At 43.3% G+C, this 16,559-nt stretch overlaps 1 protein-coding gene across 1 annotated transcript in view; it reads right to left on the bottom strand.

The window, feature by feature from the left end:
- The window catches only part of kif11 (kinesin family member 11), a gene marked incomplete at its 5' end in the record, with an annotated part of 32,676 nt that extends 16,348 nt beyond the window's left edge, over positions 1-16,328 (bottom strand). Inside the window, 13 exons of the mRNA XM_032508591.1 lie at positions 1,640-1,812; positions 2,524-2,659; positions 4,391-4,462; positions 5,767-5,881; positions 5,978-6,051; positions 6,830-6,917; positions 8,644-8,732; positions 9,441-9,536; positions 10,437-10,533; positions 12,023-12,172; positions 12,728-12,817; positions 14,175-14,299; positions 16,125-16,328. Coding sequence (XP_032364482.1) covers positions 1,640-1,812; positions 2,524-2,659; positions 4,391-4,462; positions 5,767-5,881; positions 5,978-6,051; positions 6,830-6,917; positions 8,644-8,732; positions 9,441-9,536; positions 10,437-10,533; positions 12,023-12,172; positions 12,728-12,817; positions 14,175-14,299; positions 16,125-16,328 — 1,509 coding nt within the window. The remainder of the gene's footprint in view (positions 1-1,639; positions 1,813-2,523; positions 2,660-4,390; positions 4,463-5,766; positions 5,882-5,977; positions 6,052-6,829; positions 6,918-8,643; positions 8,733-9,440; positions 9,537-10,436; positions 10,534-12,022; positions 12,173-12,727; positions 12,818-14,174; positions 14,300-16,124) is intronic.
- Positions 16,329-16,559: the final 231 nt, after the last annotated feature.

Here is a 16,559-nt window from a genome sequence, read left to right as displayed (position 1 = left end):
AATTTCAACTACCACCATCTTTCTACCAGTAGTTCTATACTCTGTACTTTTTGGAATTCGTGGTCAATAACCCTCATTTATTTAGAATTATACCTAACATTTTAGTTAAAAAGCAGAAATTATGAATTATTTTGACTAATAGTTAAGATCAGAGGAATGAAAGTGATCAGTTGTATTTATAAAGAGCGTTGGAAGGAATTCAATCCATTTTATGGTAATTTGGTTAAAAAGAAACTCATATTTCAATCATCTACACCACCAAAAGCCTCCAGGTGGCTTTCTGACATTATGATGTTTCTAACATTAGAAAAAAATCAAATTCTCCCTCAGAGGTACATCTAAAAAATTTTACAAAACTTGGGACCCTTTACTGACTTACTTTGAAGGACTTACTGCTCGTCCCTCTTCGTAACTATTGGGGACATACGTTTTTTTTTTTTTTTTTTTTAATTGTTATTTATCATTTATTAATTAATTATTTAATTTTCCTCGGCATAAGGGGTTGTTGGGGTTGGTATGGGGTTAATAGAAGGGTGTCTTGTTACAAATGTCATTTTACTGTTGCACTGTAAAATAACCTTCTCTAAAACAATAAAAATAATTTAAAAAAAAATAAATAAATGAGAAACTCCTATTTCAAATATAGGACATTGTTTAAAGGGTCAGATTTAACCCGGGATAACAACAGGAGGGTTAATCCTGTTTTCCCGTCAAAAGTGAAAAATCAACACTTTTGCTGAGGCCTCGAGGGTTTTTAACTTTACAAGTTTTTGTCCCTTATTTCATCACTTTTGATGCTTTTGTACGAAGTTTGTCATACTTTAGTTTTACAGATATTTTTGGAATTTATGGTCAATAAACCTCATTTATAGGAAATTATACCTAATGTTTGAGTTAGAAAAGCAGAAATTAGGAATTATTGAGACTAAAATTAAAGGAATGGATGTTGATGATAATCACAGACTGGAATATGTCAACTTTTACTCATACTATTTCAACAACACTTCCATTTGTTTTACAATGCTATAAAATAGAATAAGACCCAAAATTAATGAAAGTAGAGATTTGTACTTGGCAAAGAGCGTTGGAATCAATCATGTTATTTTGGGGAATTAAAAAGGACATTGATATAGGACAACATGGGGACAACATGGGGACAACATGAAGACAACATGAGGACAACATGGGGACAACATGAGGACAACATGACGACAACATGACGACAACATGACGACAACATGAGGGCAACATGAGGGCAACATGAGGACAACATGAAGACAACATGGGGACAACATGGGGACAACATGAAGACAACATGAAGACAACATGAAGACAACATGGGGACAACATGGGGACAACATGAGGACAACATGAAGACAACATGAGGGCAACATGAGGACAACATGAGGACAACATGAAGACAACATGGGGACAACATGGGGACAACATGAGGACAACATGGGGGCAACATGGGGGCAACATGGGGACAACATGGGGACAACACAAGGGTTAAAGAAACACAAACAACCCAGATTCCCCCCCCCCCCCTCCTCCCAGAATGCATCTGTGGTGCAGCCCGACCTTACTCCACAGCGCTGTGGAGAAGGAGCGGGACACGCCAGACTGCCCGTGTCCTCACCAGCAGCTGCAGCAGGCTGTCCCTGTCCTGCAGACACAGCGTCTCCTGCTGCTGCACCCGGTCCCGGCAGCGGGACACGCCGTCGGACACCAGCGTCCCCACGTCTCCGACGAAGGACGCCACGGTGACCAGGGCGCCTTTCAGCGCCGCCTCGTTCATCACGCGCACGCCGTCTGCACAGAGAAGAAGAAGAAAAGCTCTCAGACTCTACAATATAAATATATATCCTTCTTATTTGTTATTTTCCTATTTTATTCCTCGTGTATTTTGTTATTTCTTGGGCTGCATGAGCTGCTGTGGAAAGTCAATTTCCCCATTATGGGATCAATAAAGTCCATCTTAATTTATCTTATTTAACTGGATATGCAAGATTAGGGGATCAATAAAGTCCATCTTAACTGATCTTATTCAAATGAATATGCAAGATTATGGGATCAATAAAGTCCATTTTAACTGATCTTATTTAACTGGATATGCAAGATTAGGGGATCAATAAAGTCCATCTTAACTGATCTTATTCAAATGAATATGCAAGATTATGGGATCAATAAAGTCCATTTTAACTGATCTTATTTAACTGGATATGCAAGATTAGGGGATCAATGAAGTCCATCTTAATTTATCTTATTTAACTGGATATGCAAGATTATGGGATCAATAAAGTCCATCTTAACTGATCTTATTCAAATGAATATGCAAGATTATGGGATCAATGAAGTCCATTTTAACTTGTTTAAGATACTGAATATGCAAGATTGCAATAGCATTTTTTTTAGCACATCCCTGGTCTTCAGAGGACTAACACTTCAGATTCTATCGACCCTGCTAACTGCTCCTCCAGCGGGACCCTGGTCTGGGGCCCTGGTCTGGGGCCCTGGTCTCACCGATGGCCTGTGAGTAGCTGCCCAGCATGCGGTGGTGCTGGTCTCCGTGCTGCTGGATGCAGCGCTGCATGCTGCTCAGCGCTCCCTCCATCCGCTGAGAGAAGCTCTGCTGCATCTCACTGTTGTGCTGCTCCACCTGCGAGGTTCAAACACCGAATATGGCGACAAAGACGTTACTTGTGATAATCTAAAAGAGATATTTATATTATATTTATTTACATTTTAGCATATTATCTAAGCAGTTGCACATTTCGCTTTCCAATCCTGTACATCTTCAAATCTTTTTTCTTTTATTCCTATTATTATTTCATGTATATTTTTACTAGTATTTCATTTATATTCTGTGCGACTGATTTTGCTGCTGTAACATCGTAATTTCCCCATTTTTCTTGGGATCAATATCCATCCATCCCTCCATCCATCCATCTCTCCATCCCTCCATCCATCCATCTCTCCATCCATCCATCATCTATCTATCCATCCATCCATCATCTATCTATCCATCTATCATCCATCCATCCATCCATCATCTATCCATCCATCTCTCCATCCATCCATCAATCATCTATCCATCCATCCATCATCTATCTATCCATCTATCATCCATCCATCATCTATCCATCCATCTATCATCTATCCATCCATCCATCATCTATCCATCCATCCATCATCTATCCATCCATCTCTCCATCCATCTCTCCATCCATCCATCCATCCATCTCTCCATCCATCCATCCATCTTGAAGGGTTCTCAGTTCTGCTGCTTTCAGTGTTCTGCTAAAACTCAACAAATCGCTCGTTGAATTTAAAACGCTCTAAACTAAGTTTGCTGAGATTTTCTTTCAACTAACAAAGAAATCCGAGTCCTGGGTTTATTGTCCCAGTTGATATCGCCATGACAACAACTAAAATGATATATTGTGCAGCCCTAGCTCGTTGGTCCTGACCGTCAAAGACCCATTTTAGTGTCACTCTTGGTCTTTCGTCAAATGCATTGAAGTCCATGCAAATATCCACTCAAACATCTTACCAACTCCTATCTAAACTTCCTGTTTCTCAAACTGTATTGACATTAAAAATTCAATATCTAAGTTCTCAACTGTTGGCTCAGAGAAAACAAGACATTTGTTGACTTTTCAAACTTAAATAAAATTATCTGAGCATTAAAAAAACAATACAGAGATACAGAGGTCTTTATTATGTCAGCTCCTCGGTGCCACGGCACTACCCCGAGCCCTCCGAGAGCCCAGACTCTGATTAAGTCTAAACCTGAACATCTTTTTTGGGAAAACACGCATCTTCAACACTTTCCATGAGCTAAGAAAGCAGTTTTTAAGCTTTGTTGAAAAAGGGAAGTTGCTTTAGGGAAGTTAGGAGACTTTTCTCAATCTGATATTTCTTCACTTGTTGTGAAAAACACCTCATGTGCAATCGAATATCACAAAAACACAGCTACACTGCGTTCATTTTCAACCTGTGCTTCTACTTTAAAAGTACAGAGGTTTTTTTTTTTTTTTTAAACCTTGCATTAGATCCTCAGTGTCACAACATCACCCCGAGCCCCCCCCCAGATCCCGGACTCTGATTGAGTCTGGTTCAGTCTAATGTAGGGCTGGGCCTATCAATGCTGACATTTATAGACCAAAACATGTGAGGACTCCTGTGAAAACATCGCATCTCCAAAACTAAACCTTTTCATCACCTGAAAAAGCAGTTAAAACAAGTAAGTTCATAAAAAAGGGGAAATAAATGTCTTGTTTAGGGAAGTTATTTCTGAAGTTGATTTGACGAGACCCCTAATACGGAGATGCACCGTTTGCACATGGCAGCGTCTGTGTGGTGCCGGTTTAAAAAAGGATTTCCTGACCTTTTTCTTCCGGTCCAGCTTGTCGTGCAGACCCATCACGTCACTGGTGCTGGCGTCCACGGTGCTCAGCAGCTGCACAAAGACACACACAAACACACACAAACACACACAAACACAAAAGGACACAAGTTCACTAACATGCAGAGGCTGCTGCTGCTGAGACGTTCTCCTCACAAACAATAACATACAATCTGGAAATGACTGTATTCAGTTTGTTTAAGAAGTGGACAGTGCAAATAAATAGCATGATTACATGATACACGGGTTAAAAATGCGAGAATGAGCCAACAGGCTGTTTTTTGTCTGTAGTTCAGTGGCCTCGTTGTTTAAAAAAAAAGGCTTTTTTAAATGACAAAGAAACGAGAAAAATCAACACAAGCACAGCAGAACTCCAGATAAAACAGAAGTAAAAGATCAGCAGCAAAACACATTACACATACAAGTTAAAACAGAGCATAGAATGGGAAGATAAAATGAGACAAGACAGCTTTTAAGAGCAATAAAAGAATCTGTGAACTTCCAGACTGATGGTACTGATTAGGGGTGTAAATCCCACGCTATTATATCGATTTGATATTTGCCGATATGGCAGCATGAGGCGCCTGCTGAGAGCTCCAAGAAGCTCCAGTGGCAAGCCATGTGTTTGTCAGTGTTGGGGTACCTTCTTGCTGTTTTACATAACCTGATGTATTGATTTATGTGTATAGATTTATGTGTAAGAGTCAGAAAATGACATAATCTCTGTTTTGGCTGACCCTGCACGCAGTTCTGTGAGATTCTCCTCCAGACTGTGGACCCACTGGCGAACATGTCTGTGTATTAGACCCTGAACATTGTGGAAGGCTCTGTATTTTGTATTTTTGTGTTATATTGTATATGTTCTTAATGTGATGTGGATCCCCCTGGGTCGGAAATAGAGGAAAGTATTAAAGTCTCACGAAACGATTTCTAATAAATTCAGGGGCCTGCGACCAATAGGCCAATTTAGAAATTACATTTATAGTAACTGACAAATGATTTGACAATTTTAGTTCCACCCTTTATCCATAATATCTGATTGTTGATCATAGACTAGACACATGGATCTGGATCGGTGTATTAGACCCCTAGAACTAATAACACTGAGTTTACACACCGCCGATGGCAAACAAGATGCAAATCAGTCTCTGTAAAAAGGTTTTTGTGCTTCAAGAGATAATAATAGTGTGAAAAGTACTGAGAAAAGGGAACAGAAAGAGAGAAGAGGGGAGAGAAAAAGCTAAATCAAACTAGCCAACATCTAAATAAAGTCCATCGCAACATGAACACACACTCAGATTCAGGGTGATGCATGTGAAAGGGGGACGTTAGTTAGCATCCGTAGACCTGGTCTGTACCTGTCCTGCCGTGTTGTAGAGAGACTCCTGGACGACGGAGAGCTCCGAGCAGACGAACTCCTCCTGACTCAGCTTCTCTTTGGTCTGCTGCAGGTCTTTGCTGGTCTCCTCCAGCCTGACATCGACACACAAACATGCATAAACAATAACAATAAAAACACCCCTGCAGTCTCAGCTCAACCGGGTACGCAAAAAAAAACCAATCCCTCACATCTGCTGCTTCTCGTCCAGGTCTACGGTGCACTGCTCCAGCCGGGTTTTACTGTCCATGAAGAGCTCCGTCACCTGCACACAGGAACCAAGACACGGTCATTTCCATGGCACCTTTAAAACCTTGGTTACAAAGTGCTTTACAAAAGATTAAAAGGTTAAAAGAAGAAAAGACAAATATTACAACATAATAAGAGGTATCTCTACTCAAAAGGGGAGCATTAACATAGTCTGGAGTGAGACCAATCAAAGCCTTGTAGATGAGGATGATCTTGTATTGAATCCTAAATTTAATTGGAAGCCAGTAAAGAGGAACCGGAGGGGGGGGTGGGGGGTGGTGAGGTCTTAAAGTTTTTAAATCTCTTAATGGGCTGGCCCCATCATATTTATCTGATTTTGCACACTCCAGTCAGAGCACTTAGATCCGCTGACCTGTTGCTTTTAAATGGTCCCAGATCCAGCCTGAGACCCAGATCCAGACTGAAGACTCAGATCCAGACTGAGTGTGTGTGTGTGTGTGTGTGTGTGTGTGTGTCTGTGTGGTAGAGCAAGTGACAGTGATTATCTGACCACAGTGGTAAATCTGTAGCAGGAGAAGTCTCTAACCCTCTCCTTGATTTCATGTTGTGTACAGAGGAAGGAGAACCAGGAAATGAATCGGGGGGGGGGTGCGACACACTGCAGTAAGACCATGAGCGAGGCAACGGTCTTAGCCCTAGAGCTGTTAGTTCTCGTCTGTAACAGCGGTTACAAACAGGCTTGAGAGTTAGAGAACACTAACGTGCTGATGGATTCTGTGTTTTTCAGACTCTGGATTATAGAGACTCCATGTTGGAGTTATGGGGTCAGATACCTTCTTGATCTCCTCCTCCATGGCAGCGATCTTGTCGGTGTACTCTGACGTGTGCTCCTCGTGGGAGGTGATCTGACCCATCATACTCCTGAGAGACACAGAGAGACATTTGTATCTATTACAGCAGAACAGAATAAACAAGCCGCATCCAGCCTCTTAAAAGACTAATGTCTGTCTTATTAAAAGGTGACCTGCCACATACAAAACATTTTTTTTTTAGTTGTAACCTGAATTTCAAACGTCCTGACACATTTTAGGTCCGAAAGAACCAGATCCAGGGTCCAAGCGGCCAAAATGGGTTTCCTCAGGAGGGGGAGGGGGGGGGGGGGGGGGGCTTGAGCCCCCCTTAGAGATCGGGTGAGAAGCTCAGTCCTCCGAGAGGAGCTCGGAGTAGAGCCGCTGCTCCTTCAAGTCGAAAGGAGCCAGTTGAGGTGGTTCGAGCATCTGGTAAGGAGGCCTCCTGGGGGGGTCCCTAGGGAGGTGGTCCAGGCACGTCCAGCTGGGAGGAGGCCTCGGGGAAGACCCAGGACTAGGTGGAGGGACGTCCAGCTGGGAGGAGGTCTCGGGGAAGACCCAGGACTAAGTGGAGGGATGTCCAGCTGGGAGGAGGCCTCGGGGAAGATCCAGGACTAGGTGGAGGAACGCCCAGCTAGGAGGAGGCTATGGGGAAGACCCAGGACTAGGTGGAGGGACGTCCAGCTGGGAGGAGGCCTCGGGGAAGACCCAGGACTACGTGGAGGGACGTCCAGCTGGGAGGAGGCCTCGTGGAAGACCCAGGACTACGTGGAGGGACGTCCAGCTGGGAGGAGGCCTCGGGGGAAGACCCAGGACTAGGTGGAGGGACGTCCAGCTGGGAGGAGGCCTCGGGGAAGACCCAGGACTAGGTGGAGGGACGTCCAGCTGGGACGAGGCCTCGGGTAAGACCCAGGACTAGGTGGAGGGATAATATCTCCAACCTGGCCTGGGAACGCCTCGGGATCCCCCCAGTTGGAGCTGGTGGATGGGGCTTGGGAAAGGGAAGTTTGGGGTCCCCTGCTGGAGCTGCTGCCCCCGAGACCCGATACCACATAAGCGGATGAAGATGGGTGGACTGACACATTTCAAAACTGTTGAAACGGCATAGACCAGAGATCTTAAACAGGAAGTACAGGACCCCTAAGGGGTCCTCGGAGTCAGTGCAGGTTTTTTTTAGATTTAAATTTCTTAACATGAATCTAATATATTATTAGCAAATATAAATCCACTGATGACAGACTTACTGGACTATAGGTACGGTAGCCATCCACAGACAGTTCATCCTGAGACCTCAGTGTGACACATGTAGAGCACGTGCAATATTTAAAAGACGATTTATAAAATTACGCCCACAGTAATTTAAAAGCTTAGTATTCTATGCACTACAAAAAGGTATGTATAAAGGCTTTATTGTAGGCCCAGTTTAATATGTGACTTAAATTTAAATATACAGTATATAGAAGAAGGTCCCTGCTGTGTCTCTATATCATTTAGGGGTCCTTGGCTTAAATCTTAATTTTAGATATACAGTATGTAGAAGAAGGTCCCTGCTGTGTCTCTTTATCAGTTTAAGGGTTCTTGGTTAAAAAACAACAACATTGAAGACCCCTGGTGTTGACATTACACCAACAAAAAGTCTTAGATTTCTACAAAAAGAGAATTTAAGAAACCCGTTAGCCTCAGTAAAGTCTTGACATCATGTTGGTGATGCACCAGGGTGTTACACAACTACAGGTTGAGACCCAGTAAAACAACTAAAACTTAAAAGGGTCCATCTCTGGTGCTTTGATGCGACCTACTCGTAGTTCTCTGCAGACAGATAGACTCCGTTCTTGTCCCGAGTGGCGGCCAGATCACGCTTCAGACGCTCGATTTCCTCCGTGTATTCCTGCCAGGACAAAAGCACAAGTCAGCATTTCCCCTTTAAAAAGATGTTGAATTGTGTTGTTGTGACTTCACAGTTTGACTCAAAGACACTTTCCCAACATGCAGCAGTTCATTTGGCCTGTCCCTTAAACCCTCATGTTGTCCTCATGTTGTCCTCATGTTGTCCCCATGTTGTCCCCATGTTGTCCTATATCAATGTCCTTTTTAATCCCCCAAAATAACATGATTGATTCCAACGCTCTTTGCCAAGTACAAATCTCTACTTTCATTAATTTTGGGTCTTATTATATTTTATAGCATTGTAAAACAAATGGAAGTGTTGTTGAAATAGTGTTGAGTAAAAGTTGACATATTCCAGTCTGTGATTATCATCAACATCCATTCCTTTAATTTTAGTCTCAATAATTCCTAATTTCTGCTTTTCTAACTCCAACATTAGGTATAATTTCCTATAAATGAGGTTTATTGACCATAAATTCTAAAAATAACTGTAAAACTAGAGTTAATAAGTCAGTGTTAAAGTAAAAACATTTAAAAAAAATTGACTAAGAGAGAGAGACACACAGAAAGACAAATATTTTTATCGAAATATTGATAAAAAAGCCTCAATAAAAGTGTTGATTTTCAATTTCGATTGGAAGACAACACAAGGGTTAAGACACACACACACACACACACACACACACACACACGGTTAAGACCCGTGTACCTTGATGAGCGTCCTCTTGGTGAGTTTCTGGTTGACCTCGGGTTTGTTCATGATGTTCTTGGCTCTGCTGGCGTACTCCAGCGTGCTAAGAGTCTCCTGCACAGACAGAATCCTCACAACATCAAACAGAACCCTCACAACACCAAACAGAACCCTCACAACACCAGACAGAACCCTCACATCATCAGACAGAACCCTCACAACATCAGACAGAACCCTCACACCATCAGACAGAACCCTCACAACACCAGACAGAACCCTCACACCATCAGACAGAACCCTCACACCATCAGACAGAACCCTCACACCATCAGACAGAACCCTCACAACACCAGACAGAACCCTCACACATCAGACAGAACCCTCAACCATCAGACAGAACCCTCACCAATCAGACAGAACCCTCACACCAGACAGAACCCTCACACCATCAGACAGAACCCTCACACCATCAGACAGAACCCTCACAGACAGAACCCTCACACCATCAGAGACAACCCTCACACCATCAGACACAACCCTCACATCATCAGACAGAACCCTCACATCATCAGACAGAACCCTCACATCATCAGACACAACCCTCACATCATCAGACACAACCCTCACATCATCAGACACAACCCTCACACCATCAGACACAACCCTCACACCATCAGACACAACCCTCACACCATCAGACACAACCCTCACATCATCAGACAGAACCCTCACATCATCAGACAGAACCTCAACATCAGACAACCCCTCACATCATCAGACACAACCCTCACACATCACGACACAACCCTCACATCATCAGACACAACCCTCACACACACAGACACAACCCTCACATCATCAGACACAACCCTCACAACATCAGACACAACCCTCACAACATCAGACACAACCCTCACAACATCAGACACAACCCTCACATCATCATTAACATGCACTGAATCAGAGGACCAACGTGCACAACAACAACAACCACAACGTATCCACAGGACGTACTTCCAGGTTGCTGGAGGAAGGCGACACCGTGGCGATGATGGAGGTTTTTGTTCGACCCCCGAGGGAGTCCTGCAGGATTCTGGTCAACTTAGACTCCCTGTGGGGACAAAGATGATGTTTTAGGCACTTTTAGGTTGTTGTTTTTTTTATTTGTTGATAGGACAGCTGAAGAAATGAAAGGGGAGAGAGACGGGGAATTAAGAGACAAGGGCCGCAGGTCGGAGTCAAACCTGGACCAGCTGTGTCGAGGAGTAGACCTCTGTATACGTAAAATTGGGACCTCGATTCATGATTTAATTTTTAAATAACCAAGATTTCCTTTAATGACTTTTGATTCTCATTTAATTTTACGAACCGACTGCATCAAACACTACTATTACTCTTCTGTGAGTTTAAAACCTGTTTTATACAGTCTATGTTTCAAAGCGTTGCAATGCGTCACCATGTGACATCACTAATGAGACTCTACCTGTACGGGATGTGACATCACTAACGAGACCCTACCTGTACGGGATGTGACATCACTAACGAGACCCTACCTGTACGGGATGTGACATCACTAACGAGACCCTACCTGTACGGGATGTGACATCACTAACGAGACCCTACCTGTACGGGATGTGACATCACTAACGAGACCCTACCTGTACGGGATGTGACATCACTAACGAGACCCTACCTGTACGGGATGTGACATCACTAACGAGACCCTACCTGTACGGGATGTGACATCACTAACGAGACCCTACCTGTACGGGATGTGACATCACTAACGAGACCCTACCTGTACGGGATGTGACATCACTAACGAGACCCTACCTGTACGGGATGTGACATCACTAACGAGACTCTACCTGTACGGGATGAGACATCACTAACGAGACCCTACCTGTACGGGATGTGACATCACTAACGAGACCCTACCTGTACGGGATGTGACATCACTAACGAGACTACCTGTACGGGATGTGACATCACTAACGAGACTACCTGTACGGGATGTGACATCACTAACGAGACCCTACCTGTCCGGGATGTGACATCACTAACGAGACCCTACCTGTACGGGATGTGACATCACTAACGAGACTCTACCTGTACGGGATGTGACATCACTAACGAGACTCTACCTGTACGGGATGTGACATCACTAACGAGACCCTACCTGTACGGGATGTGACATCACTAACGAGACTCTACCTGTACGGGATGTGACATCACTAACGAAACCCTACCTGTACGGGATGTGACATCACTAACGAGACTACCTGTACGGGATGTGACATCACTAACGAGACCATACCTGTACGGGAGTGGATGTGACATCACTAACGAGACCCTACCTGTACGGGATGTGACATCACTAACGAGACTCTACCTGTACGGGATGTACATCACTAACGAGGACTCTACCTGTACGGGATGTGACATCACTAACGAGACCCTACCTGTACGGGATGTGGACATCACTAACGAGACCTAACTGTCCGGGATGTGACATCACTAACGAGACTACCTGTACGGGATGTGACATCACTAACGAGACTGTACCTGTACGGGATGTGACATCACTAACGTGACCCTACCTGTACGGGATGTGAGGCCTCTTCTCCACCAGGGCGGTGATCACGCGGCCCAGCGTCAGCAGCGATTGGTTTGGTTTCCCGCCTCGCGAGCGCGCTCGCTTGTCCACCGCACCTGAACGCCCGATGTTCTCACTACCTGCGAGATCCACCGGGGGGGGGGGGGGGGGGGGGGGGGTGGGGGTGAGAGGAGTGATAATCTGTGGTTCTGAACATCTGACAACAGAGTATTTTATGGTGAGTCCTCATTACTCAATAGTCAACACTGTAGTTCAGGATGTGAACAGCAATGAGTTTTAATCACAGGACTCCAAATATATAGAAATATAACAGGATTAGGGATGAAAATGGAGCAAGGGGGGGGGGGGGGTGGGGGGGGGTAAACTGGTTCTTATGTCTTACAAATTCTAATGTGCGGCAAGTTTCTACTAAATGATAATCTTTACATCTAGAGCTTTTTAAAATCCACATTTCAAAAAGTAATTCAAAAACAAATTTCAATTTAGCATTTTTTATGACAAAACATACAAATAAAGACTATTTGGTGTAAAAAAAAAAAAAAAAAAAAAAAAAAAAAAAGGGGGGGGAAACATTTCGTACAGATATTAAACAGCTCAAAAGGAGGTTCAAGCTCAATCAAAAATCAAGAGAGGCTTGTTGAGTACATGGACTACGTTAAACGGGTCATATTTATCCTGAGAGATTACCAGGTTGAGTTTCCCGATCTTCACCAGTTCTTCTCCGTCCAGAGTGATCTCCTTCATGTGGATGGTGACGGAGAACACCGAGTGGGAGCGACTGCACAGAGAAACCACAAAAACATCAGCAGAGGTGGTGAACAGTGGGAGGAAATCTGGAGGTCATTAGGCTGGATTGTAAAAGGAAGAAGAAGACATAGGGATCGACCAATCATGGGCTCAGATGATTATCAGGGCTGATATTTGGCAGATTCCAGATTATCTGTGTTCTATTTTAATTATAACCTATAACATTAAAGTGCTCATATTATGCCTTTTCCCTGTCCTTTATTGTGTTATCACACACACTACTGTCAGGACCCTCATACTCTGCTTCTGACTGGCTAGTAGTCCTTACCTAGGTACTGTCAGGGACCTCATACTCTGCTTCTGACTGGCTAGTAGTCCTTACCTAGGTACTGTCAGGACCCTCATACTCTGCTCCTGACTGGCTAGTAGTCCTTACCTAGGTACTGTCAGGGACCTCATACTCTGCTCCTGACTGGCTAGTAGTCCTTACCTAGGTACTATCAGGACCCTCATACTCTGCTTCTGACTGGCTAGTAGTCCTTACCTAGGTACTGTCAGGGCCCTCATACTCCGCTTCTGACTGGCTAGTAGTCCTTACCTAGGTACTGTCAGGACCTTCATACTCTCCTTCTGACTGGTTAGTAGTCCTTACCTAGGTACTGTCAGGGCCCTCATACTCTGCTTCTGACTGGCTAGTAGTCCTTACCTAGGTACTGTCAGGACCTTCATACTCTCCTTCTGACTGGTTAGTAGTCCTTACCTAGGTACTGTCAGGACCTTCATACTCTCCTTCTGACTGGTTAGTAGTCCTTACCTAGGTACTGTCAGGACCTTCATACTCTCCTTCTGACTGGTTAGTAGTCCTTACCTAGGTATTGTCAGGGCACGGCGTCATATTCTGTTTTTCAAAAAGGGAAACCCATTCTTGTAAAACCTCTAAATTCAATTGTGAAGCTGAAAATTAGCAAAATATGAGCACTTTAATGAATTATAAAGTGAGCTAGTGTGGTTCTGCCACGGCTCTCGCCTTGTTCTTTCCTTCGATGTCCTATTTCTATTCTTTACTCTTTGTTTTTCCCCTATCCTATTCATCTTTTATGTGTATTTTTGTGATTTGTTGTGCTACACTGAGCTGATGTGACAAGTGAATTTCCCCGTTGTGGAATCAATAAAGTCTATCTTATCCTAAGCTGTCAGCAACACTTGCTAACACACTAATAATTGCTTAAAGCATTGAAACAAACCTGTAAATGCATATTTGTTACAAATATCGGTTATGCATTTCATTAGCTACCAATTATCGGTATTGTCCCTGAAAAGGTCCTAGTACACATCGCCCATATGAGGTTGTGCAGAAGGAGTCCTGACGTGTGCAATAGAGTGTAAACCTGGAGTAGGCGTTCATCAGCGTGGAGGCCGTCCTCCTCTTGGCCGATCCTCTCTCCAGGATCTGGTAGACTTCATCTTTGTTGTGCACGGTCACCTCCTCCAGACCCTTCACCACCACGCCGCGCTGCGCCACACACACAGACAAAAACACACACACACACACAGACAGACACACACAACACGGCCGTCAGAGCAGAGACGTAACAGGAAAACAATGTCAACAAAATGCATCAATTCGCAGCAACGTCGCCATTTATTCTGCATCTTAAGTGATCTGTGCGAGCCGTCGGAAACGCCAACATCTGTTGGTCGTTAAAAGGAATAGTTCAACATTTTGGGAAATATGTTGTTATTGCTGTCGTTATGATGGGGAAACAAATTCAAAAGGAAAGTAAATATCGTATTGACGCGAATATCAGACAGGGTTTTCTCCATCTGAATAGATCTGGAAAAAGTAAGGTATTCATCCAGGGGGCATAAGTATACACCCCCTATGTTAAAATACAGGGGCATTAGTATACACCCCCTATGTTAAAATACAGGGGCATAAGTATACATCCCCCTATGTTAAAATACAGGGGCATAAGTATACACCCCCCTATGTTAAAATACAGGGGCACATAAGTATACACCCCCCTATGTTAAAAATACAGGGGCATTAGTATACACCCCCCTATGTTAAAATACAGGGGCATAAGTATACACCCCCCTATGTTAAAATACAGGGGCATAAGTATACACCCCCCTATGTTAAAATACAGGGGCATTAGTATACACCCCCTATGTTAAAATACAGGGGCATAAGTATACACCCCCCTATGTTAAAATACAGGGGCATAAGTATACACCCCCTATGTTAAAATACAGGGCATAAGTATACCATCCCCCTATGTTAAATACAGGGGCAAAGTAAAACCCCCCTATGTTAAAATACAGGGGCATAAGTATACACCCCCCCTGTTAAAATACAGGGGCATAAGTATACACCCCATGTTAAAATACAGGGGCATAAGTATACACCCCCTATGTTAAATACAGGGGCATAAGTATACAACCCCCTATGTTAAAATACAGGGGCATAAGTATACACTCCCCTATGTTAAAATACAGGGGCATAAGTTACACCCCCCTATGTTAAAATACAGGGGCATAAGTATACACCCCCCATGTTAAAATACAGGGGCATAAGTATACACCCCCCTATGTTAAAATCCAATAGAGGCAGGTTTTTATTATTAAAGACCAGTTATTTCATGGATCAGGATACTCTGCATCCTGATAAAGTTCCCTTGGCCTGGTGTCCTTAAAAGGTTGGATTTTCCTAATTATTTTAAATTAAAGCAATAAAATCAATTTCCAAAAGCTGCTTTTTAATTCCTTTTTTTAACCCTTGCGTTGTCTTCCCATCATCCATCATCTTTTGGGTTTTTTTTTCGATGAGTTTCCTTTTTTTTTTTTTTTGTAATTTAAATTCATAGTCAATAAACTTAAATGTTATGACATTATACAAAAACAATAAAAAAAAAAAAAAAATGTCTTCTTCGGGGGTTTTGGTCACTTTTTTTTTTTTTTTTAATTTAAATTCATAGCCAATAAACTTAAAATGTTATGACATTATACAACAAAAACAATTAATTTTTTTTGTCATTTCTTCTGAGGTCACTTTTTTAAGATGCCATAAAATCCCAAAAAAAAAAAAAAAAAAAAATCCAGCGAAAGTCATCATTCATTTTACCTGAAGAACATTGTACGGCATCCATGTTATTTTTAGGCAATTTTGGTTGAAAGAAAGCCAAGTTCCTGATGTTAAAAACTGGTCAATTTGACCCTGAGGACAACATGAGGGTTAATCAACGTTAGCATGGGGTGGGGTGTGTGTGTGTGTGTGTGTGTGTGTGTGTGTGTGTGTGTGGGTGTGTGTGGGGTGTGGGGTACCCAACGTTCCTCACCTTGTTCCGCGGGTCGTCGAAGAGCTGCAGCCGCTCGTTGACGTCGTCCGAGGGGCTGAGGAGGTCGAACAGCTCCTCGTTGTAGATCTCCAGCAGCGAGACCTTCACCGAGAACTCGGTGCCGTTCTCCGAAAGCTTCTCGAAGATCTGGTGCAGCGTTCTGGGGATGATGCCCGCCAGGGGGTCCTCGAAGAAAACCACAAACCCAAGAGTTCAAATCGGCTCATTTCCTGCTTCTTACGGCTCCGTTACTGCTGGCGGTGCAATGTAACTAAGTACTTTTACTCCAGTACTGTACTTAAGTACTAATGTTGAGGTACTTGTACTTTACTTTGAGTCTTTTCATGCCACTTTCTACGTTTTACTCCTCTACATTCATCTGACAGCTTTAGTTACTAGTTACTTTAGTTACTCCTTACATTCATCTGACAGCTT

Source organism: Etheostoma spectabile, unplaced genomic scaffold (genome assembly GCF_008692095.1).
Source record: "Etheostoma spectabile isolate EspeVRDwgs_2016 unplaced genomic scaffold, UIUC_Espe_1.0 scaffold00008492, whole genome shotgun sequence".
Taxonomy (NCBI): domain Eukaryota; kingdom Metazoa; phylum Chordata; class Actinopteri; order Perciformes; family Percidae; genus Etheostoma; species Etheostoma spectabile.
This window is presented reverse-complemented; position numbering and strand designations above follow the sequence as displayed.